The sequence below is a fragment of the Alosa sapidissima genome, chromosome 6, assembly GCF_018492685.1.
Source record: "Alosa sapidissima isolate fAloSap1 chromosome 6, fAloSap1.pri, whole genome shotgun sequence".
Taxonomy (NCBI): Eukaryota; Metazoa; Chordata; class Actinopteri; order Clupeiformes; family Clupeidae; genus Alosa; species Alosa sapidissima.
Genome location: NC_055962.1, coordinates 11,931,349 through 11,958,502, shown reverse-complemented (window position 1 = coordinate 11,958,502; position 27,154 = coordinate 11,931,349). Strand labels below are relative to the sequence as shown.

Sequence of the window (27,154 nt, the reverse complement as noted above, 5' to 3'; positions counted from 1 at the left end):
TCTGGTCCACAATTGTCCTTTACTGATGATGCAATAAACGATACATTTAGTGTTAAGAGAATACGGGTGCAGAGATGAATTAAAACAAAGGCTTACAATATGATGAATCACAGAGGAAAACAGCATTTCTAAAATATGAAAAGACAAAATTATCTAGCTGCAGTTAACAACGCTAACATTGTTACTTACAAGATGATCTTGATGAGCACAGTAGGAAAGAAATTGTCTTGATACATGCATTTTTATCTGCCCGAGAACTGTAATGAATAAGGTGAAAAGATGGTAGCGGAGTTGCCTTTTTGTACGATTGATATATATTCATATACGCTGACAAAGTCTAACACATCAACAAACCTGTTACAATGCACCCTAATAAAACATGATTGCAAAAAACAAAAACAAGCCTTCTAGACATCTATTACAAATAGAGTTGGGAATTCTAAACTATCCCCGAAATGTGTGTTTATGACGCATTGCCTAACTCACCAACTGGGAAAAGGGGTATCGCCTTTTACCCTCTATGGTTTGGGGTGACTCTTGATTTCCCTTTAACAGTCAGTTTACATTGCCATTTTTTTGCCAAACCTAATTCTGCGATTTAATCTTTGAACGGTCCACTCGTGCATCTCTGTGAACTGGACCGCAATGATGGAACAAGATTATGAATGGAAAGCGACATGGTAAAATGTTTTCTTTTTTAAAAAAACCTTAGAGTAGCATGTTGGCATACATAAAAAAAAAAAAAAAACTCTTAACATTAAACTGCTACAGAAGAACACTGAAAAACATCAATGCCAACAAAGTAAAACGAGACAAGACAGACAGAGAGAAAATATAAATTGTTCAAATCTTCCATTAAAAGTAATCATCCTTTACAATCCTTTTTTTGTATATTGCATGGACTGCTGGTATCCTTTGCTTTTGTTTGTTTTTGTCTTTCTTTAAGAAAATAGATAATTGTGCGACTGTAGCAACACACTGCTTGAGAACAAGGGACATTGTTTTATTTTGGATGGGGGTTGGGGGTAAGGAGAGTGGGGAGGGGCATCTTTGGGGAGGTGGTCACCATGTGAGAGGTGTGTGCTCTGGACATGTGTTTTTTGAAAAAACTCTTCGGTTAAGTTGGATGCCACTGTGCAACGCCATTAACACACATATACAAAAACACACACATACACACCACATCCCTGACCCTTTGGGTCTCCACAATCAGGAGGCAATCGTGCCCTCTACATTCTAATTCCCTCTGGGAGACGTGTGTGTGTGCGCGCATGGAGGGTAGGATTGGATGTGGGTTTGAGGGACATGGGAGTAGGGGTGGTAGGAATGGTGGGGATGGGTCTGAACAATTACAGAAGTAGCAAGTCATTTGCCAGGCGTGTAAGAAGAACTGTGTATAGAAAATATAAATAGAAAGATGGGAAGGAGGGAGGGGGGGTTGCTATCTGGGGCACAGTTCTAGGGCGGGTAGGAGGGTGGGAGTTGTGGAGGTGTCCTGTATTGCCAGGAGAGAGAGAGAGAGAGAGAGAGAGAGAGAGAGAGAGAGAGAGAGAGAGAGAGAGAGAGAGAGAGAGGGAGAGGGGGGCAGGAGAGCAATCAAATGACTTGATCAAGCGCCCGCAGCAACTCCTCTCCCTGGAGCAGGTGGTGGCGGTCCTGGATGGGCGCGTTGACCTCGCAGTCGTCACGTGTCAGCTGAGGCAGGCCATTTGCTACGCCCGCCTCCAGCGAGTTGCTTAGCAGACGACTCGCCACGTCTGAGAGAAAGAGAGAGGAAGAGACAGTGAGTCAGTTACACCAGTCACTTTACTTTCCTCGAAATGTACAGAAATCACAGCAAAGTTTATTAAGGTATGAGGTTTGCTCTGTGTACGAGTCTGTTGGTACCACCAATCTAGTTGATGGCCATCAACTTATATCTGTGTGCATAACTATGACGGAGTTCACCTGGATAGGTCTAAAACAGCACCATACAGGTGAAGCAATTTGTTGTTGAATTGTTGTGCTTTTGTTCAAGTTTCACTCACCAGAGGGCAGAATGAGGATGGTCTTGTTCCCGCCGAGCACACTGGAGCCCTTTACCTCTAACACTTTGGCCCTCTTGCCAGATTCTGTCGTTAAGGCGCTGTCCACACTCTGCAGCAGAGCACCCTGGGAGAGAAGACAGGACCATGTCAGAATGCTACGGAAGGGTGGTAGCTGTGGTGCTAGCAATAGCATTAAGACCACATTTGGGTCCAAGTGCTCACAGGGGCATGAGTTTTGAATCCAAACCACGGCTGTTTCATAGTCCCACTCCCACCCCACCTCTCTGTCCACTCTCTTCAGTCACTCTTCCCTGTCCTACTTTGAAAAGCACTATTTAAACCTGAGGAAACCGCTTATCTGTGTTTGTTTTTTTATCACAAGCCTCACATCTTCAATAAAATTTACACAAAAAAAAGTAAATGTATGAGAGAGTGGTATAAAGAAAAAAAGAGAGAGAGAGAGAGAGAGAGAGAGAGAGAGACTGACCAGTCCGACTGCCTGGGCCAGTGTGGTGGTCTCCAGCTTGCGCTTGCGTTGGTTGTTCTGCAGAGCCTGCATCTTTGGAGATGATGACTGGTCCACCACTGACATTCTGAAACACACATGGCAACCACTGAGCAAATGGAAGATAGGAGGTGCCACAATTTGGAAACATCAACCATTTTCTAAACTTTAAACAATTAACAATAAATAAAAATGAATTTTAAACATAATTCAACTGAAAAACAAATACATGAAAAAAGTCATAATTGACGATTAATCGATTAAGTCGATTAAATACCCTTGTCTGACCAACCATTTTGTGCCGTTACCTGGAGGTGAGTTTGCTGGCCTCGAGCCGGTCTAGGAGGCTGCGCACCTGCACGTCTGAGGCAGAGTCCTGGAGATGCATTGCGCGCAGCGGGGATTTGGGGGTGCTTTGGCCCTCTACCAGCATGTGCAGGGGCGCGGGAGAGAGGGGCTCCTGCCTCCCCACCCTGACACCGGGAGAAGGGGCGGGGGTGGAGCAGGTGGAGTGGGAGGGGGAGGAGGAGGAGGAGAAGGGAGAAGCAGAGGGCGAGGAGGAGGAGGTGTCGGAGGGCAGCGGCTGGAATATGGAGCTCATGTCGGCCATGGGGAGGTTGCCCACCGGGAGTGTCTCCAGGGGCGACGGGATGCGGAGCTGGAAGTCGTCGTCCATGGGGATGTAGGGAGCACGCATCTCCAGGTCCAGATCACACATGTCCTGCAAGAGCACAGGGAGCATGTTAGAGGCCTGCCTCTCAACACTGACATATGGACGTTAAAGTTAAAGGTATTTAGCAGATGCTTTATCCAAAGTGACACAGACTCAACAACAGAGAACCTGCGAGAGGGCTGTCGGTCGACCTGGGTTCAATTCCCAACCCGCAGTTGGGACACTTCTATGACTTTAACATGAAGTTAAAGATTAAAGCTCAAGTTGACTGGTTTTTCGCAGACGCTTTTATCCAAAGTGACACAGACTCGCAATGGCGGGTTGGGAATTGAACCCAAGTCGAACGACTTCAGTTGGGCATATTTGGTGGGGGGCACAAAGGCTACATGTCAGGGCACCAAGTTACAGTATACAGGCTATAAAAATGATCAAAATTGTATTTAGCCTATTCACAGCAGTAGACCTGCATCACTGTATGAAACATTACAAAAACATGAAACATGACATAGGCTATTACATAGAACTGTAAATCATCTGATCATCTAATATTTACAGATATCTAGGCTATAATTAACATTTTTATATTTGGCCTGTTATGAAATCATGTATTGAACAATTTAAGCACAGCTCAGCTTTAAGAAACTCAAATAGCCTAGAATAGATGCATGCTTAGCATTTTGTGATCATTAAGGCTATTTTAACAAACTCGTAGTCAGCTGTATATCCTTTGATTTTAATATTTACCGACATCTAGGCGATATTTGTAACATTGATTTTGTATTTGGCCTGTTATGAAATCACGTAATTAAATTTAAACACATTGTGAAACTTAAAGCCCAAATTTGGCATGCATGTCGAAATTTGCTGCAAATTCAAAACTGGATTACTCTGGAACGGCTAACTGTACAGGGGACTGCTTTAAACCTTCGTGTTCGGTAAGGTCTGCTGTTTATTTTACGATATATGGTTTGCCATGTTTTGAACGAAGGGTTCGTGAAGTAGGCTAGGCCTAATCCACCAAGATGGGTAGGGAGATAGGCGCAGAACCTAATTTATGATTAAATTTAATCATAGTATTTATTTGTCTCGTGAACCGTTCACCAAACGGCTAACATCGTTTAAAACATGAGAAAAAGCTCTTTCATGTGATGTGATACTTGTGATTTCTGTATGATGAGTAAGCTACTTCGTGAGTAGTTCAACTGAGAAAAATGGGTGAATCTGGACGCACTTTCTTTCTTGCCGTGCACTGTCACTTTCTCCACTGTGTAAAAGACCACATTAATTTGCGCTGTAAATCTAAAAGATTATTTTGTCAGGCCATAGGCTAATAAAATACGCTATTAGTCGGACGCAAACCAGAATATTGAAAAAAAGGGGCACCAAGACCACAGTGGCCTGTAAACCTCTGATTTTCAAAGGGGCATCACGGCTAACGCAAGGGGCACCGATGGCCATGGCCGTCGTGGCCGCCGTGAAATTCCTACCCTGCTCCAGTGTCTCCACTGAGAACCATCTGAATGTTAACAACATGTCTGTTATTATGTAAGCCTATTATGTAAGGCTATTACAGTCAGAAAGAAAATGTTGGAAGATGGTAAAAGCATTAAGCATCATGAACCGAGTGCAATGAAGATTTTGAAGAGCAGTTCATCTAAGCTTGTGTCAAGTGATGACTAATGCCATCTGCTAGACTATAGTGACATATCACTGTGACATTTTGCAATATTTAACCAATAAATGTGATAACACTGGATATACTGCAATGCAATTTAGATGAATATTAAGTGATTAGGAGTCAATAACAATGACTGAAATGCCCAGAGAGAATAGGCATGTTTGTACATACCTGAGTGCTGAATGGGGTTCTTGCTTCGGTGTCTATAGCAAACAGCTTCTCCACCATGTCCATGCTGAACTCAGCCCCGATGTCTGGGTCCACAGTGAAACAGTAATTCAAGGGACTACTGGGCTGGAGAAACATAAACAACACAAGTTTAAACCACATCTGTTCCCATCAACAGGAGTCAAACTAAACCAGATCCAGATTTACAACTTTACTTTCAGTATTTTGGGCTGAATGGTGGATAGCGACCATTAGCAAATGGGGAATGTTCTCCATCTCATTAAATCTCATTAATGACCTCCTGCGATATTACGTAATTGAACAGTCTTACAAGCAGACTAAAGACTTCGGGGAGCTTGAGGGGGCCAAGTACCTCTGGGGAGCTGGTGTCCGGGCTGGAGCTGGTCGCCGTGGTGGCGGGGTCAGGGGTCAGGGGGCTGGCCAGTGACGGAGAGGACTCCAGGGAGGTCATGGGGGAGAGGGCCAGCTTCTCGCTGGTGGAAGGAAGCATCACGTCGTTGTACAGTGGCACCTCCTTCAGAAGCTGCAGGTCAGAGTCTGTGAGCAGAGGCACAGGCGGTCAAACAAAAGGACGACAAACAACAACAACAACAACAAACCGATCAAGTGACACGTTGACTGTTGGAGGAGGAAGAGGGGAATGAAAAGTGACATTTCATGTTTGTTTTTTTTGCTTTGTTTTTTTTTTAAATCAGAAACTCTTATATTTGATCGCCCACCGTCTTCCCATAATATTATTCGCCTTGTTCACCCCGAAGGTCAACAAGCCTGAGGGGTTCCACTACTGGGCACCTCACTGCTCTGTACCCAAATGTACCTCGTCCCACAGAAAGAAATCTTTCAGGGATCAAACCTTCCACCATTTTCCTAAAGACCCATAACTTTGTCAAGAGTGGGTTAAAAACATAAGAATGAGAGGAGTCCACCTTCCTGGTTTTTGTACTCCTCACCCGTTGTCAGCAGCGTTCGAGTTTTCAAAATGTCTGCAAGGACATAGTTTTGAACAGCAGCAAAGTTACCTGTTGAACATGTCTACCAGCTACTGGTCATACTAAACATGTGATAAGAGCTATAGAGGACAGGTGATTGCTCTGCAGGTGTCTTTAGTGGAGTGTGTGTGTGTGTGAGTGTGGGGTTTCTGGGTTCTGACCGGGTCCGGTGAAGTCCAGTGAGATGATGGTGTCTCCAGCGGCAGGCGCCAGCAGGGTGAGGTCCGAGCCGGACGCCTTCAGCTGCTCGTAGAGGCTGTCGGAGTCGCTCTCCTCGCTGTGGCTGATGAAGAGCTTGGTGATGTTCAGCTCAGAGTTCTCCTTCTCCTTCTCGTCCTCCTCCTTCAAGGTCTTTTCCATCACCATTTTCACCTCCAACTCCTCCTCCTCCTCCTTGTCCATTTCCACCTTCTCCTTCTCCGCTTTCTTAGTCTTGGGCTCTGTGATGGTCTGCTGCAGGGACAGGAGCAGATCGCCTTCCACAATGCCACTGAGTGAGAGAGTGAGAGTGAGAGTGTGAGAGAGAGAGAGAGAGAGAGAGAGAGTGTGAGAGAGAGAGAGAGAGAGAGAGAGAGAGAGAGAGAGAGAGAGAGAGAGAGAAAGAGAGAGTGAGAGAGAGAGAGAAAGAGAGAGTGAGAGAGACAGATTAAAACAAAGAAAGCAAATGAGAAAAAGAAGTAAATATCAATACACCATAACTATATCAAATTACTATGAATAATTTCATATGAAATATAACAATAAAAAAAAGAAACTTCCAACACCACAATCATATTGACAAATTCAGTCCATTTTTGCCAAATCACTGTGATTGTTAGTGAGCGAGTGGCCTGCCTACCTCAGCACATAGTTGACGCACACGATACACTGGGGCTGGGAGTTTTTGGGGTTGTAGATGACCGTGGCCTGGGTCTCCACCCACACAAAGCCACCTTTCTTGGCCAGCATGCGGTACTGGCCAGTGGTGGCCTGGCCTTTGGCAAACACTGCATGCAAAAATAAAATGGCAAATGAGAATATATTACAATGCATTACCACCGGTTACCACAGTGTAAGTCCTTTAAATGATGTTGATTCCTATCTTTATAGGTATCCTCATTTGTGATGGCCTGGTTGTAGTGTGTAATATTATTTTTATTTCATTTTATTATTAATATTACTTTGCTAATAACTATTGATTCCTCCACATTTAGCAAACATATTTATTCCACTGCAAATAGTGCAGAGCATCTTGGCACAATATTATTATGTCATAACCCAATACAATCTCTGCTGCTTTCACTACTGGATGTCTATGTCAATGTGCTTACAGTCGTGGTGTGTCTTGGTAAGGTGATCGGAGTCCAGGGCGTGATAGTACTCGTACACGGACTTGTTCAACAGGTCATCTGGCTCATAGCCCATCAGTTCTGTGATCCTAAAGACAGCACAGGACACAGGAGAATTTGTTATGGGAGCTTTCGCACCAGGCGCCAAGAATAGGATTGAGTGTCTACCAGACATGATGTGCGTGTGTGTATTTTAAGACCTATTTAGGTAATAAGGCTGCAATCTGACAACAGTGAAAGGAAATGACTCAAGATGGCCGCTTCCTTGCTGTGGTATTTTCCCCCACCTCTAGGGGGCGCCAAGCTGCTGTCACCAGCAGGGCTAAGTACAATCTTTTCTCCTCTGCAATTCTGTCATCTGATGTGGAAGAGAGAGTATGCACAGCAGAGAGGCACCGAGACAAGGAAGCCGAACGCCTTGGTTTTCTTTAGAAACTGCCTCGTGATGGGACTCAACAACGCACCAGTTATCAGATTTTTCCACCCAACAGGAGACTATGACTGTAGAGAGCGATGAGGGCAGACGATAGACAGACGGCCCGCTTCCTCTGAACTTCCCCTGCTGTTCACTACATGCCTAAATGCATGTCTGAGACCACTGCCACTGGGTGTGTGGAGACTTTTAAATAGAGACTGTGTGGGTATGTGAGAAAGAGAAGGACCAGAGAAAAAGACACACACACACACACACACACACACACACGCGCACACACACGCGCACACACACGCGCACGCGCACACGCACGCACCTCTCGTCGCAGTAGGAATACTTCATGTCCAGGGTGTGGCGGCTGAGGAAGGTCTTGCTGTCCAGCGGCACTTCAATGTTGGACGGGTGGGGAATGGGCTCGCAGATCAGCACCAGGTAGGTGAGTGGGGGCTCCTTGTAGCCACAGTCGGTGGACACCTCCTCACGCTCCTGGACACGCACATGACCCATGCAGTGGAGCACCTGCCAGATAAGGGAGGGACGGATGCAAAGGTCATCCAAAGGTGACAGCACAGACCATTGGCCAATGTCAAAATCCCAGATATCACAAGATTCACGCCACTGATCTCAAAAGAACTCTGGGTCAAGTATCTCCTAAAGGCCTAAGCAAAATAGGCTACAAGGCTGTCTGTGCGTCACAAACACGACTGAGCCCCTTACTCAACAGTTTGCGATGATGACAGTATTATTATTTTATGTTAACATGCTCAGTCAAAACCTTCCGCAAAACCTACCGCAAATTGTGAAAAACATTGTTGTACATATCATAACAGATGGGATAATAAGCAGAACATGGAAAGAAGGGGGAAGTCATCATGCAGGGCACCAGGGCCACAGTGGCCACAGCGGCCAACGACGCCATGGCCATTATTTGTACTTAGGAATATAGGTTGAGAACCTCTATTCATTAGTACTAAACAGTTATCACATATGCAGATGGTGGCAAACTCGGATCATGATCAGCAATGCATCCTGAGAATGTGCAGCATGTAATGTAATTACGGCTTTGGGGCCCTGAGGGTACTGAGTGAAACAATAGCGCCTGGCCGGACACTGCCACCGGCACGGAATCCCAACACTGTCGAGGGTGGTCCGTCTGTTCCTCTTATTATGACTGAAAACAATTCAAGTCAGACATCTCAAGGGGGATCCGTGGTATCGGAGGAACTGACCCTCGGCCAAACCGCCACCTCCTCCACCCTTTTCATTCTTCTGATCTTTGTCTGACAAAACAGGGGAGACGGGAGACACTGCGGGGGTTGGAGGGCTGTCTGCAGATTGTTTGCAGTGTTAAGTCAGGGAATGTCTTCCACATGGTGCGCTTTGTTTAAACGGACTGGGTAGGGTCTTGAGAATCAATAGGGGCAAACTATTGACACACACACACACACACGCCTCCAAAGAGTAGGACAGAGGGCAGAGGACACTTCCACGATCCTGTCCTGTCCTGTCCCAACAATGCATGAAAGCAGGAGATTTCTTTGGCTCTTGGTCAAGAGGATTAACTGTACCATTCCACTCAGGTGCTCACCTGGCCCCGAGCCAAGAAGACTGCAGCTCATTTACACTTTCCAATGGCACCTACACTCACTACACCACACTGTCAGTTCCAACAAACTACAAAACATTCTCAAAATTCTACAAGTGGTTGTTAGGTAGAATGGGAGAAATAAACAAAACACCTTCTTAATGGTTTTAACACACCAGTCCAAATTCCCAAAACAACTAAACGTTAGATGTTGAGGATGTAATGTGTGTGTTAGCATTTGTCAGGGTAGTGTGAATTAGCCTTAAGGGTACTCATCTGGGAACCATTTGGACCTGATTAGAAGCCTGGCTAACACCAGGCCAACTCTCAGTTGAGAATTGCGTTGAGTTCCTCAGTCTCTTAGAGCCCACCCCATACCAAATAAGCGGTTTTGTAGATTTGGAAATCCGTTTCATTTGGAGAGTGTCCAGACAGATATGCAAGAGCACATTCGTTGTGCGCTGAGGTTCTCAGGCTAAACTCTTACCTTCCAGGTGGAAGACTTGATGTTGACTGTGCGCCCTCTGCTGGTAAGCGTGCACTTCATGCGCAGGAAGAAGCTCCGGTCTGTATTTTGCTCTTTCCCCTTCTTGCCTGGTGATGAAAGGAGGGTGAGAGAGAGAGAGAGAGGAGAGAGAGAGAGAGAGAGAGAGAGAGAGAGAGAGAGAGAGAGAGAGAGAGAGAGAGAGAGAGAGAGAGAGAGAGAGATGGGTCACTTCCAACACCACACGTCCTATCAGGCCCATTGAATCAGCCTGAGAGTATCTAATGCAGTGTTTTTCAACTACTGTGCTAGGGCTGGGTGATATGGACCAAAAGTCATATCCCGATATATTTAGGTTGAATATCGATATACGATATATATCCCCATATTTTTTCTGCAAAGTTAGAGCTGTAAAATGACAGTAGTCAGTAGACAATAGTTTTATTGAAAACTCACTACTCAAATAACAATAAAATGTAAACATAACACTAGAGTGCCTTTTTTTAAATCAAAGCTCCGTAAGGTGCACATTTAAATAAAAAATATCTTAAATAAAAAAAGCCTATAAAATAAAATAGGCCAATCTTTTTCTGAAATAAATATATTTATATAAGAAAAGTAGCGTGCCGTTTCACAGCAGTGCAAAGAGGGGAGCAGTGCAGAGAGCTCCAGTCAGCAGCTTGCGTGGAGCAAGGATAACGGCGCAAATTTGAACTATATCGATATATATGATATGGTCGATATGATATCGATATATCTTTTATATCGATATATCGCCCAGCCCTACACTGTGCCGGGGCACACTTGTGTGGCGTGAGATCATCAGGTGTGCCGCAGAAAATTACCCAAATGTCACTGACTGGTCCAGAAAAGCAACTGTTCAAAGAATGTATAACCACATGCTCTCATTGATTGTATGATTACACTATTTGTGGTATGCAGGCATTGTACAACGGGGGCCCCATATCCAGTATTCATAGAATCATCATGTATTCAGTTCATAACAACAATTAAATTAGATATAGTCACCTACAAATGAAACAGAGGGCGCTTGTTTTATTGAGCAGGTCTTGCATAGAAGCCATAATAAGGCCATATCTGTGAATTATTTGAAATTTTAGGCTATGGTATGTTTATTTTTTCTTCACACAGGATGTTAGTGTGCCGTGGGACATTTTAAGTGTCAAAAGTGTGCCGTGGCACAAAAAAAGTAGAAAAACACTGATCTAATGATCTTCAGGGTCATCTGGGGGGGAGGGATAATGGACTCACCTGTTCTGTGGACCAACATCTCTCTCATCTCCTCGTGATCACAAGGGTGTACAAAGTCAAAGATGCTGTGCCCAGTCAGATCAAACTGTAAAACAGAGAGAGAAAAAGAAATTTGAGGGGAAAGCATTTAATGATGGAGCATGAAGACATACAGTACACTAAATGAAGATTCAGTCAGGGTGAAGACGGTCACACCTTCAGTTCATAGGAGGACCACCTATTTACCTGTGTGAGTCCCATGCTCTTGCTGACGTTGTCCGAGAGATAGACCATGTCTCCGTCCTCAGAGAGCACCATCAGAAAGCCCTCTAGAGCCTTCAGGTAGAACCCGTTGAGTTGGCTGTCCAACTCGGACTCCTCTTCCTCCACATCTGCGTCTGGCAAACAACAGAATAGAGACGGAGTGTCAGTTTCAACATCAAGAGCATCTGGGTCAACACTGGGTTGAACCCCAGGGATCAGAATAGCCGCCTTGCTGTTTATGCTTATAACACGGCCCCCTCCTTGGACAAACAAGGAATGGATGGCAGGATGTTCCTGTTTTGAATACTTTTTTTAGACTTCCTTAAACCGCCAGGTGCCATCAGTATTTGATATTTTGTCTAAAATCATGCAGCCCTATTTCCAAAACATCACCAAAGTAACCATGACACCAAAACACATGGTCGCTTCACCAGAAACCATACTTCCTGTTAGACTGTCTGCAACTGCTAGACTCTGCTTTCAGTAAAGTCGACCAGAAAGGTTTGTGTACCTAGCAACGAGTAAGCTGTGCAGAGAAGTTAAAGGTACACTATGCAAGTTTTTTCACCTCAATACAACCTTTACAAAGTCAATTTGATGGTAAACGAACTTGTAATAGGGGAATCGTTCACCTAGCATAGCCATACAGTATAGACGTAGCAAATCGATTTATCCCCTACACGAATTACAAAATGAACTGGTCATTAAAATTCCCTTCAATATAACATATTTTTCGGAGTTTGCGCGGGTTCCTGTGAATATCTGGCAGCTAAAGCCTTTTGTATCAAGTCTGTTTGCTGCACTGCTGCATGGACCTTGTAGTTCTGGAATGCTGTGATAACACCCAGACTCCTCAGACAGAACTACAAGCGGAATGAATGAATGAATGAATGAATGAATGAATGAATGAGCACATTTCTCGGGGGAAAAGGCGATAGTAGAACCAATGAATGAACGACCGTATAAATTTAAGACGTGACTAAAAGTTGTTTATGACCTTGTATGGAAAATCCGGAAGTTAATATGACTTAAGACCTAAAATTATTTTTAAAGGAACCCCTGGGTTAAAGCAAAAATGAGGGTGCACTAGGTTTTTTTCTTTCAGCAACATAAACTAGCCCTGATGGCAAATTTACATGAAGAATCAAGGAAAGATTTGTTAAGTATTGCATAGGGCTTTCTTGAGGCAAATGATTGTTTTGATGGTTTGTTTTAAAATGTTTTCTATGTTATCACCTCTACCAGTCCTTCTGCTGGTATCGCTTGTGACATTAACAACAAGCAGAATATGCTTGCTCACCTACAATTGCATAGACATTGGGACAGCTGGGACCAACACCAACAATTGGCATTAAGAGCATGGAGGCAATGGATGCAACTTGATTGGCTGCTGAGATTGAAAAATCTTTTGCCGGGATCAAGGACCTTCTATCATTGATCTAAAGAATGCCAAACCATTATCTTCAATGAACAAAACTGCATGGAGCGATACCTTTTTATTATGTCTAGGATTGAAGTGTGGTGGGGTGATACGCTATGCACTGACCAGCATTGAGCAGCTTCCTCATACGCAGGTAGCTGATGGTGAGCCTCATGATGGAGGCCTTGTCCAGGTGGGAGGTCACATTGTGGGGCAGGGGCAGCTGGTGGGCCAGCTCGTAGAACACCTCCGACTCTTTGCCCCTGCGGGAGCGGGCGGCATCGCGGGACTTCTCCTTCCTGCGCTCCGAGCTCACCCTAGAGAGAGAGAGAGGGAGAGAGAAAGAAAGAGAGAGGGGGGGGGGGGGGGGGTGTAAGGGGGCAAATTCACTTTATTTTAATCAGTTGAACAGAAAACACAAAACATAAAAGCCAAAAGAAAGAAGAAAAAACTAAACAAACCATAAAGACTACAGGACAGAAGAAGAAACTGAACAACAGAACTTCTAAACTAAACACCAACTTCACTCTAGAAGGTCAGCTAAGTTCCTCTCTCCCTCTCTGCCTTTTAATCGGGGAGTGTACTGCCATTACACACATAACATAGCAGACTTGTTGGCTGCGGCCCAGGGACCAGAGTAACTAGTGACCTCGACGCTATTGGCTCCAGGCAGAGGGAGTGGCACGGCACAGTGACAGGATGGCGCTCAGTTCCACTCGCTGGGCTGCCGCCAACGGCACAGAGTGGAGTGCGTGCCAGCCAATGCTGCTTTTGACTCCCAGCGTGTCAAAAATAACAATAAAAAATGTCCTAACACTGAGAAGTGAGCTTTCTCTCTCTGTGTGTGTGTGTGTGTGTGTGTGTATGTGTATGTGTGTGTGTGTGTGTGTGTGTGTGTGTGTGCGAGAAGATGTGTGTATGACTCCTCCTCAATGCTGTACTTCTATGGTAAAACCAACTGTCGAATTGACAGAAATCAACCCATCTATATAAACAGCCATTGTTCAACATAAACACCATTGTTCAACAATGTATTCCCAGTTGGTACAAATCACAACATGATGACAAGGCCTTGCATCATTGTGACAATGACAGACAGACGGAAAGACTTGGAAGCTTTTAGGAAGACCAGCAAATAAATAAAAAAAAATGCCACCAGCCATGTATTTAAAAAGCGGTCTTGAGTCCAAAAGGTGACCAATTCAATATGGTCATAAAACAACCTCAAATGACAGCTTCAGTATGTCAAGCAGTTAACCCAAGTTACCTATTGGATAGTGCTGGGCGGTATACCGGTTCACACCGTATACCGGTGTATATTTTCGTTATGATATGAATTTTTAATATACCGCCATACCGGTGTATTTGATTACACAACGTTTGGAACACTGCGCAGCGCGACAGTGTTTCAGACGGGACTTTTTTCACACGCACGCATGGTGCCACTGCGAGGCATAGTGAGGGTAAACACAAAACACCTTTTTTCCCCTGAAGTATGACCCTTAAGGCTTAATTTCTCCTTAGGTAAGGGGTTTATTTAAGGGTGTTGCACAGAAATAATACCTTAAATTGTTTCTTTAGTTAAGGAAAAACGTTAAGGGATACTGCATTGAAAAGGATTTACCGTCACAAAAATTCTATTGAGATTGTTCAACAGCTAGCTGGCTAGTAGGTGATGTCGTTAGTTAGCAACCCACCGAACACAGTGAAGTTTAATGATCTTATCATTCATCTCACCTTAAGAATATTCGCTGAAATTATCCAGGTAGCAAGTAAAGCGTGTTATAGACATGCACTGAGCAATACTAGCTGGCTAGTTAGAAATGATCCTGACTGTCATCAGTGCACCAAAACGAACTTTTTTGTTAATGTTTTGCCTAGCGAACCGAACCGAAGCTCATGGGAGGCTAACAAGACATCCACATGAAGTTAACATTAGCCTACCACCAACGTCATGTAAACCACACAATAACAATACATTTCTGATAGGCCTCTTTGACAGAGTAAGCATATTAACAGAGAGGTTTTATTTTAAATTGTACCATTTTCAAAAAAGTATAATTATTGTAAGTTGCACTACTTTTTGTATTGGTTTTATACAAGATGTTTGTGAAATGTGCACAGTAAAATTTCTGTATTTTGACTGCAATTGTCTTTGCATTCTGATTAGATTCTTCATTAGAATCATGAGTGGCTCTTTGTAAACAGCATCATTTTCTGGGGCCATGCATTTAAACAACATTATGAAACACGCTCACACGTTTGCTAGGATAGTATACACATGTTCTCTCATTCTGGTCACTACACATGATGCCAAATTAGATCTCGTTTTTTTTTTTTTTTTTTTAAAGGCATTTGCCATTTCAGCCACATGGAAAAAAAAAAAAAAACTATTCTTTGACTGCAACAAGTCAGCAATGTAAACCTTAGGGGCTGACCATGCATGGCTGATGAAACATCTGTGCAACTAAACACTGTCTACAAAACCTCAATTATGTTCCATTTCCAGCACAACTGCTCATGTTCCAACCAGTCATTCGGGCCACAGAAGTTTTGAATTCTGTTACCACATTTGTCAAGATCTAAGATATTCAATATTTGCTTTATATTATGGGATCTTGTTGACCATCTTTTGTCCCATAAAACATGATTAGCCTCATCAGTTAGGCCTAAATCTTTTAAGTGCTGCTTTGAACTTCTACCATCTGTTTATGAAAGACACACTTGTGTGAACTAAGCAAATAAGACAATAACACACAGAATGGACTTACAAGTCACTGAGTTCATATGCAAACCAGACAAATGCCACACACTTTTCTCTTGAGGTTACTACAAAGGCTGTCTAAAAATGGAAAGGTATCCTTTAACACCCATTGTTTACCTACAGCTTTTTACCAGAAGTCAAGTCATTTGTATAGTCCGACCAGGAAACTGGCAAACTATGTCCTCACGTGACTACTGGGAACATTAGAATAAATTGCATCATAAAAAGAAACATTGTCCCAGCTTAACCCTTTATTTATTATGACTGCTTTCATTCGAGGAAGTATAAATGGAAGCAACATCAATTGGTATAAGGGGAACAATATACTGCAGCCATTCTGAGAACCCATGAGAACTTGCTGCTTGCCTATTTGGTGGCTTCTATTATCTGGTGGAACTATTGTCATTACGCTGATGGTCTTATTCAGAGTAACTTACAATTAACTACTTGCCCTTGTAATTACAGTCCCCTTTGAGCACCTCAGGTTAAATGTCTTTCTTAGGGGCACAATGGTAGCAGCCACTGGAAGCAACGTAACCACCCTCTAGTTTTTTTATTGATTTGGAAGCCACCACTGGACCACAATCACAAAGAAAAGGTCTCATTCATTTGGTCCTTTAAGCATGTAAATTGCTCCAATAAGAGTAGTAAACTATAAACTACAAAAAGGTCTTTTTTTATTGCTGTGTCAATAAACTATGCCAAGACTACTCTTTGAAAGCATCTTGAGAGAAATTCATCCAAATTTGGACTTTTTGTCTTTCCACAGCATTATAATCAAGCGAAAAGTGTCTATTACAGTCATTTCCTGTGCAGCTGACTTTGATGCAAATCCACATGCAGACTGTAGTTGTACATGGCTGTCAATCCAGCTGTATTTTGAAATGTGAGGATTTTCGACAATTACAAAATGACGAACCAAATGGTGTCAATATGAGGCCAATAGGGCAATAGGTCACACTACCGACCCAACTTCAACTCAGCTCTTTCTCAATGCACATATTCTACTCCACTGATATCTACATAAGGCAGACCAAGTCATCTTCATCCCCTACTCTTGTAACCACCTCATGGCACTTCAGTGAACTTCTTTACCAGATGTATATTCATTCAGCAAATCGCACCAGAGGAAAGCAACTCCTCTTGGACAAAAAAATATAATTAAAGGGGAACTTGGCAACTATTTCAACGTAATAAACCCGTTTAGAAATCATTTGGATGGTTAAATGACCTGTTCCGGTGAAAATGGTGACTTTTCCCGCTGCCCCTAGCGTCCCCAGGCGGAAAACCAACCTTGCAACATTGAGACTACCGTCCCGGAAAGAGAAGTGAGAAACAAGAAACTCGTTTTAAATCGTGTTTCTTACCTTGTAACATCCACATTGTCTGCCGAACTTATGCTAACCGCTTTGCTAGCTTGTAAACAAATCCATGTGCTTTATCGTTACCTTTTTCCACAGTTTGAAATAGCATAATGCACAATTTCTCCAGCAGAGGGGGAAATCCTGCCAAGTTTCCCTTTAACATACAAAAGACATGTCGATTTATCCTTTACAACATTAGGAAGATCAGACCTTATGTGACACAAGATTCCACACAACTTCTTGTACAGGCCATGGTCATCTCCAAGCTGGACTATTGTAATTCTCTGTTAGCTGGCCTACCTGCTTGTGTAGTAAGATCGTTACAACTGATTCAGAATACTGCCGCACGCCTGGTATTCAATCAACCAAAGAGGACACATGTAACTACTCTCCTACTTACTCTCCACTGGCTCCCTATAGTAGCCATTTAAATCTCTCACTTTGGCCTATAACACTGACTGGATCCGCTCCCTGCTATCTTAATTCAATGATCAAGATATATATCCCCAACCACCCACTGCAGTCTTCTGATGAGTGTCTGTTGTGTCGACCAGCCATAAACGCTAGGTCAAATTCAAGACTCTTTGTGGATCAGTGGATCCTTGTTGGTGTTGTCCAGTGCTCTCCGTTCTTGTGATAGTTTTGGGTCTTTCAAGAGGGGTCTAAAGGCATATCTGTTCAACATACACTTGGTTCATTAAGCGTTTCTTATGCATTATGGTTTGTATATTATAGTATTTATTTATTTTCATTAGGCTATTGATTGAATTGACATTGTTATATATATATATATATATATATATATTATTGCTATTCTCCTTAATTTGTTTACTGTTAAATTTAACTTTATATTGGTGTTATTTGTATGTCGCTTTGGACAAAAGCGTCTGCTAAACACCATAACCATAAGTTACCTTGGATAAACGCATCTGCTAAATAATTAATGTTAATGTATTTAGGCTAGCCCGTTTCACAGTTTCCAGGCATCCTTGTCTGTTGAACTGAGGTTAATGATACCTTGGCAGGGTAAAGGGTCTTCCTTCTTAGTGTTCCTATCCTTCATGTAGACTGTACTGTGGAAGAGTAACTTACTGTTTACATCTTCAAACCTAAACCTCAGCTAACTTCGCAAAGAAGTTTTGAAATAGCGCTGTATTTTGCTTGTTGACCGTATAGAAAAAGCAATGGAGGAAATTGGTTTCACAGTCTTGCCACAACAAAGCTCTGTGGTTTTCAGACGGCTAGTATCAACCGAGCTCTAAGGCCAACCATCAGAGTCAAACCTGCCTCAACTTAGACTAGTCAACAAGTGTGTGTGTCAATCAAATGTGTGTGTGTCAATCAAATGTGTGTGTGTCAATCAAATGTGATCCCTTATTACTACGGTCATTTTAGGCATCACCACCCCTCCCTCCGCAGACAACCCAACCCCCCCATTTCCCAACACTCCGATGGCCAATCCCCAGCCTGGACTGCTTCCTAGGACTTTCAGGCAGCCCAGATCTGAATGCAGTGCATTGCATAACATAAGCATGCGCAAGGGTTGTGCATGTGCAAAGAGAAAGAGAGAAAGAGAGAGAGAGAGAGAGAGTGTGTGTGCAAGCTAGAGAGAGAGACAGAAGGAAAATAATCAAAAGATCATGGCCAGTAAGCCCTCAAGCTACAGATTAACCCAAAACAAAAACATCGTAGACATGCAAGGTGCAAAACTGCCCTTAATAGGATATCTTCAAACAAATAAGTTGTAATAGCCTAGGTATGAATCATTTACAATAGCCTAGGTATGAATTCAGAGCAATGTCAGGATGTGATGTGACAGTGAGCTTATATATAAGAATATAAAGGCCGATAGTTTTTCTTGAAGTTCAATCAGATCAAGTCTAAACTCGAAACAAAGGACTGGAATAACCAATGATGGTCCACGGGGGCAGAAACAGAAACGTTTCAAGGAAGTAAAAGACAGTGCGAAGTCAGAAAATGTTGATTGTGCATTTTTCTGGTCGGATATCTTGCCACATGCAAAGACAGGAAGTCTGTCTGACGTCAATGAAATGCAGTGAGTCAGATATGAAGATAGCTAGGGGAAGTTAGAGAGTTTTGATCTGTGATCTCTGGAGTTGTCCATTTCAGCCCCTTACTTGACCCAATTTAAAAAAAAAATCTACCAAAACAACCCCTTCTCCATCAAACTTGTACTGGTTCTATAGTTTTACATAAAGACATTAGAGATAGATAGATAGATACTTTATTGATCCCCAGGGGAAATTCAAGGTCTCAGCAGCATACATACAACACAAACACATTCTTTAACAGCAGAAAGAGTCATTAAAGTATATAATATAAAAACACAACTAAGCAGTAAGGACAGTAGAAGATAAAGAATATGCTAAATATACTAAAATGCAAATTATACTAACACTTAATACAATATATAAAAATATACTAAAATACAAATTACAAAAATACAAATTATACTAACACTTAATCTAAATCAATTCTAAAAAAACAGTATCCACATAGTGGTGATTAATAAATCAGAGGCGCTTGCAATGACTGAGGCAGGGACTGAGCCTGTGATTCTCTGTGCATAGTAAGGTATGGTAAGGTGCTCTAAGGTGCTCTGTGTGAATGAGTGTCATGGTGGTAGTGCAATGGTGATAGTGGTCATGGTGATAGTGCAAATGAGTAAGTCAACAGTGCGACAATGCAGAAATAAAGTAAAGTAAAGTCTATATATTTAACTATTTAAGAAAATGTATAAGTGTGGCCACAGTTCGGCTGTGGCATGGAGGGGGGGGGGGGGGTTATGCATATGTGCTAATGTGCTAAACAGTGAGGTATAAGTGGCTAGTGGACAGACAGTACCAAACATGGAGGGGATGAAGAGGCAGACAGACTATGCAGAGAAGTCTATCTCTCCTCTTCCCTTAAGTGAGGCATTGAACAGTTCAATGGCCCTGAGAACAAATGACTTTCTCAGTCTGTCAGATGACAAAGGGCTCTATTTTCTCAGTGAAAAATATCCTCCCTAAAATATGTCTGCTTCAGAGTTTCATTGTGAAGGACAGGGTTGATACTAGATTGCTTACCTAAGATTACAATGAGTAGAAAACTGTAAGTGTGTGTGTGTGTGTGTGTGTGTGTAAGGGGGCAGGTGACCCTATTTTGAGGTCACAAAATGTTGGCAACCCCAATCATTCACAACATGTTGAGAGCACATCTCATCTCTGCTGCATTTTCCCCAAATGTCCTAGCAAGCTAATTATTTATTGTGCATATTTGTTATATTTGTTTGACTAACTGGTTATTTTGCTATTTTGCTTGGAACATTGATCAAGCATTATTACCCATAAATCTCACGTGGGATGTCTAAGTTTATTTTTACATAGCTAGATTGTAACGAAAGATCCGATTAGTTACTTAACTTAAATATCATGGGAGATTTCATACATTTTTATGTACTGGTCAATTGTAAGACACCCAATATCTCAACTGACCCCACTCTTGAATTTCCCCTAGGGATCAATAAAGTATCTATCTATCTATCTATCTATCTACCCGGGGTCCAGACCCCAAGGTTGGGAAACGACGTCTTAACCCTTGGTCATCTTGTGTATTACAGTTTTTCTCGATTGCTTTGACCTGCTTAAAGAAACTGGGATCCACTTGGTCTTCATTAACACGTTATTTGCACAGCAGAAGTCATCTCTTGTGAATGTGTTCACAGATTTCCATTGGGTTCACATATTTGTCACACATCGTTTTGCAAAACAGTTAACACAGATGTCATTCAAATACCCCAAACTCTATTGGCTTCCCCGTGCTAAACAAAAGGAAAACATCTTTTCAAAGGTGGTAGAGATTCCTGGCATAAGTCTGAATCTCTGATACACCTGCGTGAAACTCCTTTGCACAATTCTTCAATCAGCAATCATTCATTATCCATAAGAGATGCCATGCCTGATCTGTGCTGCTATTTACAAGTATGGATCTAAGTTGAACAAGCACGGTTTCGTCTAAGAAAGGGCCGTAAGGGCTTGAAACGTTACCAATAAAACAATTACTTAAATGGGAGCTCTCCGGTGTGCGGATCTTCAAGTATCGGTCTAAGGCACATTTTGAGAAAGTATTGTATTGCCTATTTGGTGAAGTAAACAGAACAAAAGGTGTTTACTGTAGGTCTATTTCAATGAAAAATGACAAGTTGTAGTTTAATGAAATGTATCTGTTTAGGTGCTGACTGTTAGCCTGACGAGCCAGACCCACATTAAAATGTAGGGTCTGGGCACTCACCGTTGGCAGTGCTCAGTCCGAGGGGCGGGATAATCGGTTGTCTTTCAAATTCCCACTGCACGCAATAGGACAGCGGTATGAGTCCCTTGCGTTTTCCCACCAGCGGAGCTAGTTGGCTAGTTCAAACTTTTGCCAACTTAAAAAAGCTTAACTCGTGTCACGCTGTTCGCCAACAGCAACATCCATCTTTGTTTTCAAGTAACAGGGAGTTCAAGCCAAACCGTTGCAACTCTGCCATCAATCATTATGTTAAGCCCGTCTAACGTCTTTATACATGATTTGATTGGCCTGATAGAAGTTTAATTTTTCCAGCTCACAAGCCGACGGAGAGTTGCTAGACTAGCCCTGGCAGCAAATGTAATCCGCTAGGGTGCGTCTAGATTTCTAGGCTAGCTGACTGTAGGTCTTACATGTCAATGACAGTTACATCTTGGGAGAAATTAATACAATTATTTTTTATTCAGTACATTTTGTCTTGTCACAGTTTTTTCTGATACCAGAGAATGAGAAAGAAATGGAACAGACATGGCAAAAACACTGATTTTGAGAAGGATGTGTTGTTTGAAGGCAAAATTTGCTTTTGCTGCATGTTTCAGGTCCTAAGTGTTTTGAGAGAGTAAGAGCTTTTTGCCAGCAAAATTTATAATTTTGGCCAGAGTGCTTTTGTTTAGACATGGGTGTTAACTGTTTTGAAAACGTGATGTCAAGAGTTGACACAATCATCAAAGTGATCACCATTTCTTGCAACATCAAACAGGCAACTGATGATTGACCATCTTCACTTTTCTTGTTATAATCGAATGTCTTCCAGTCGTGCATTAGACTGTTTTGTTGTTGTTGTCCAAATACAGTTTTATATTTATTGTCAGACTGTAACTTTGTGATTACTCGAGGGTTCTGATAAAGTTGTTCCTCTTGTCATGTTATGCGTATGGCCATGGTAGGCTACATGTCTAACATGGAACATGTGGACAGACAAATATATTGCCAGGCACAAACAAACAATATACAGCGGGGAAAATAAGTATTGAACATGTCAACCTTTTCCTCAGTAAGTATTCTTCCAGTGAGGCTATTCACATGAAATTTTCACCGGACATTAGTATTAACTTAGGTAATCCACACATATATAAAAATCCAAACATTGTCTACAAGTAGTGTTATGAGTAAAAAAGTGGAATGGCACAGGGAAAAAGTATTGAACACGCTAAGAAAAAGCAGTACACAAAAACGCAAAGAATGGCAAGGAACTAACTGGAATCTATAAGTAGTTAGAGAAATTATCCCTCCTACAGTATCTGTACAAATTGATATAAGCTGGGTTAGTACACTGGTGGGCTATAAAAAGGTTTTTGTTAGCAAGGTGTCACACAAGAAACATTTCATGATGGGTAAAAGCAAAGAGCCCTCCCAAGATCTTTGCAACCGTATTGTTGCAAAACATATTAATGGAACTGGTTACAGATGCACTTCAAAACTTCAGAATCATCCAGCAAGCAGTATTGGAGCCATTATTTGCAAGTGGAAGGAACATCACTACATCATCAACTGGCCATGCACAGGATCTCCTTGCAAGATTTCTGACCAGGAAGTCAGAAGGATAGTCAGAAGAGTAGCCCAAGAGCCAAGGACCACTCTGAGAAAGCTCCAGAAAGATTTGGAGGCAGCAGGTACAATTGTTACAGAGAAAATCATAGGTAATGCACTCCACCGCCATGGCCTCTATGCACGCTCATCCCGAACTTCCTTGAACAATCCTATGAAATACTGAGAGAATGTAGCCTAGAAATCTAGACGCACCCTAGCGGCGGCAAATTAATTTGCTCAGCCTGTACGTCTAGTAGCAAACCATAGGAATTTCTATTGGCTAACACCGTGGATGTTATTCAATCACGGCGCTCTATTTTGTTAGAGAGTCTTAAGGCGGGCTTAACAGGATAACGACAGTCCTGCGACGGTGAACAACAAGGAATGTGGCTATGGCGAACAAAGAGCGGTTGTTTGAATCGGCGTTGGCGTCAACTTTGGAGGAGTTGGACTTGTGCTTTTCTTGGAAAGTTGAGCAACACAATGCACTTAAGTCATTCCTTTCGAAGAAGGATGTATTTGCCGTTTTGCCGACCGGATATGGATATGGTCGTAGCGCTGGCCTATTGCATGCCTAGGCAGTTTGAAAGACAATTCTCTGCCCGCCCCTTGGATTAAGCGAGGTGAATGGCTCGATTCCAGACTATACATTTCAATGATATAGGATGGCCCGCCAGGCTAGAGAGAATGTATTCTGGTTAAAAATGTAACTTTTCGGATGTCATACTACACACCATATTTGGAGGAGAAATGGCACTGTGAATCACCCTAAATATACCCTACCAACAGTGAGGTTTGGAGGTGGTGGCATCATGGTGTGGGCTGTTTTTCATCTCATGGTACTAGCAGACTTCATACAATTGAAGGAATGATGAATGGAGTCATTTTGTTCTGGGAGAATCTTTACATCCACCAGGATGATGATGATGAGACATGGTAAGACTTTCCAGCAGAAAAGGAAACTCTCAACTGGTTTCAGAGAAAGAAAGTCAAGGCCCTGACTTCAATTCAATTGAACAGTTTTGGAAGTTAGCTAAAGATCAGGATTCACAACAGGGACCCCTGAAATCTTCAATATTAAAGGACTTCCTGTTTAAAAGAATGGGCCAAACTCACACCAGAATACTGTGACTGATTAGTTTCATCATACAGGAAATGCCTTGAAGCTGTCATTATGAATAAAGGCTTTTCCACAAAGTATTTAAGAAATTTCAGCAGGCGTGTTCAATACTTTTTTCCTGTGTCATTCCACTTTATTGAACATAAGGGTTATGCCCTACCTATGGACTTTAATGTTTGGATTTTTTGTATATGGGTGGATTATCTGAGTTAATACTAATGTCTGGTGAAAATTTCATGCAAATAGCCTCATTGAAAGTATACTTACTGAAAAAAAATGTTGACGCGTTCAATACTTATTTTCCCCGCTGTACAATAACATATTTAGTTCTAGCATAACGTCACAATCCGCGGCCATGATACTGTCATACACCTGTAGTGTGATGTGTTGCACAAAAAAAATACGAACGTCAAAGCAGCCAGGTTACACTTAAACATACATCTCCATCTAAGTGACTTGTTTGCAAAGCTGTCAAGTGACAGACAGAGTGACAATAACTGAATGTTAACATATATTTCATCCACTGTGGTATGAGACAACGGCATGTTGCGCACCACGTTGACAGGGGGCGAATTTAGCTTTGCCAGCTATCAAAAAGGGTGCCCAAGCCAGAAAGTGTTTGCGAGCTAGGACTACCCGTGGCTAAGTTAGGCTACTTAGCAGCAAAGACAATATCGAAAGTTAAGTAATCTACCCTATCTCTATTCAATCATGATTTCCACGGTCAGGTAAACAAACATTGGGCTGACAAGATGTTCAAACCTCTTCTGACAGTTGTAGGTAACGTAAGCTAGCTGCTACAACTTAGAACCTAACGATAGCTCACCGTTATCTTACGTTAGGCTATCTAAAACGTGTTGTAAAACTTGATGTAGCAAGCAGCATGAGACCGTTAGTTAACATTTAAGCGATATGCGACTGCTTGGCCACCAACAAACGATTAACGTTAAGCTGTGCAGGTCCGTTAACTTGGCTAACATTAGCCGACTTCAAAATGGCGACTTAGCTTGAATCCCAGCTACTACCAGCTAGCTACACATTAGCCACTACAAAAAGAGTTAAGTTGTTCAGTCAAAATTATGAATAATAAGACTCAAAGAGTAACGTACCTTTTCTTTTCAGTGCCAACACCAACATCCATGCCGGGGTGGAACCTATCTATGAGTATAGTTTTCCCAGACCACCGCGGTGAAACGGCAACACCTAGCTCTATTATTACTGAAGGACGTGGCTGTCCTGCAAATCTGATGTGAATATCCCAGAAAAGACCTTGACTATAATTCCAGATTAATGTTAGAGATAGAAACTCTATTAATGTCTACTTATGCAAGGGGATCCAAACGCCGTTCAGACGAAGGTCACAACATTAGTCTTCCACGACACAGTGTTTATCTTCACCACAAAGAGTTGCGTCTCTGTCCGTGAGTTGAATCTGCACTGACTGTAGGCTGTGCGAAATTGTGCTCGCTACCGACCGAGCCTCGGGAGCGCGCAATCACATGCCTTGTTGATAACGGATACCTACGTCACACCAGTGAAGTTTAACTCTTTAGATTAACTATATTGTTGTCAAACGGAGGCACAACATTTGTAATGAATTTATAAGCATAAATAATGTTGCATGAATGTTTCCTGTAGGAGTGGATGAAAGTCTATCTGCAGGTTACACACAATATCTATTCTGAAATGAAATATCTCTCTCTCGCTCTCTCTCTGTGCGTGCGTGCGTGCGTGCGTTTGTGCGTGTGTGTGTGTGTGTGTGTGTGTGTGTGTGTGTGTGTGTTGCCAGATCTTGGGAGAGAAATAAGCCTACAAGCCCAACAGAAGTGACTGGGGAAAAAAATTAAAACAAAAATAAAAACCTAGTAACAGGAAAATTATGCTCCCTTTCAGACCGTGAATCAAATGTCTTATATCTACATCTGTCGAAAATGTTGCGCGTTTAATATAATCTGCACACTGTTGAGTTTTCCACCACTTGAGGTTGATTTGTGTAGGATATTCACTTTCTTTCTCCTTTTTATTAGGGCCCGAACACCCGAGGTGCACAGCCCTATTGTTTCCGCAGGATTAGTCGTAATTTGTCTTATCCTGATTTGACTTTTTTGAGGTGATTCCAATTGGCGAAAACTCATGAAACTTGGCACACACAAAAGTTATCATGATGAAGCTGTCATGGACAAAGGCTTGGCCCCGGGTGTGGCCTAGGGACTCCATATCGCCCCCTTATATCACATAGTCTTGTGGTTGGCATAGTTTAAGTCAGTGGTTCTCAACCTTTTTTCAGTGATGTAGGCTACCCCCTGTGAAATATTTGTTTAGCCAAGTACCCCCTAACCAGCGCAAAGCATTTTTAGTTGAGAAAAAAATACTTAAAACAGAGCACTGTGCCATCAGTGTCTAATTTATTAAACTTTGGAACTGATAAACATACAAAATTCAAACATTTGGAAAAAAACTATTTTGAACATTTTCAATTTTAATAATCAATGACTAAATGTATTGCAAATTTTGCAAATGATATGTATATTTTAAAATCTCACGTACCCCATGGAGTGCCTTCACGTACCCCAATTTGAGAATCACTGGTTTAAGCTACACACACCACATTTGGTAGGTGTGTGTAACTCCTCAATACAAACAACTTTCATATGTACATTCCATTAGCCACGCCCAACAGAAAGTGAGATAATTTGGACACATGTTGTGACATAATCAATTTTGAAACACTTCTCCTAGACAATGTATCCAATTAATTTCAAAGTTGGAATACATGATGTCAAGATGTTGCTGTATTGTTGCAAGATTTTTGTAATTTGCTGAAATAGTAATATGATGAATTTACATACCTCGCTACTAGGGGTATTTAATTATTTGATTTCATTTTTTGAGTTTAAAGTCACGATTCGATTCGATGTTCAATCTATTTTAAATTATATTACTATTAATGCATTTCTTAAGTTTTTAACTTTTATCTTAAAACCGCATTTTTATTTTGAAACCGTGTTTACCACGAACAGAACAGACATTAAACATAGATGTGAACATGAAATAACACAGAACGATAATTTGATTGTTTCAGCACACTTTGAAGAGACACAAGGTGTTCATAGAATGTTGCATCAATGTAGATTACTTTAATCTAAAGTAAGATTTTGGGCTGTAACTAGAATTTATTTTGAGTTAGCGTTAACTGATGT

At 42.1% G+C, this 27,154-nt stretch overlaps 1 protein-coding gene across 1 annotated transcript; it reads right to left on the bottom strand.

Moving 5' to 3' along the window:
* On the bottom strand, nt 1-25,410 carry hif1ab (hypoxia inducible factor 1 subunit alpha b). The gene is made up of 15 exons (XM_042094855.1): nt 25,064-25,410; nt 12,953-13,143; nt 11,389-11,540; nt 11,164-11,248; nt 9,895-10,001; nt 8,139-8,341; nt 7,372-7,478; nt 6,900-7,047; nt 6,223-6,551; nt 5,425-5,609; nt 5,055-5,177; nt 2,841-3,253; nt 2,515-2,620; nt 2,028-2,151; nt 1-1,757 (listed from the first exon to the last, which is right to left on the bottom strand). Exons 1-15 carry the CDS (start codon nt 25,093-25,095, stop codon nt 1,597-1,599), a joined length of 2,466 nt encoding a protein of 821 aa, XP_041950789.1. The 5' UTR covers nt 25,096-25,410; the 3' UTR covers nt 1-1,596.
* Between the last annotated feature and the right edge of the window lie 1,744 nt (nt 25,411-27,154).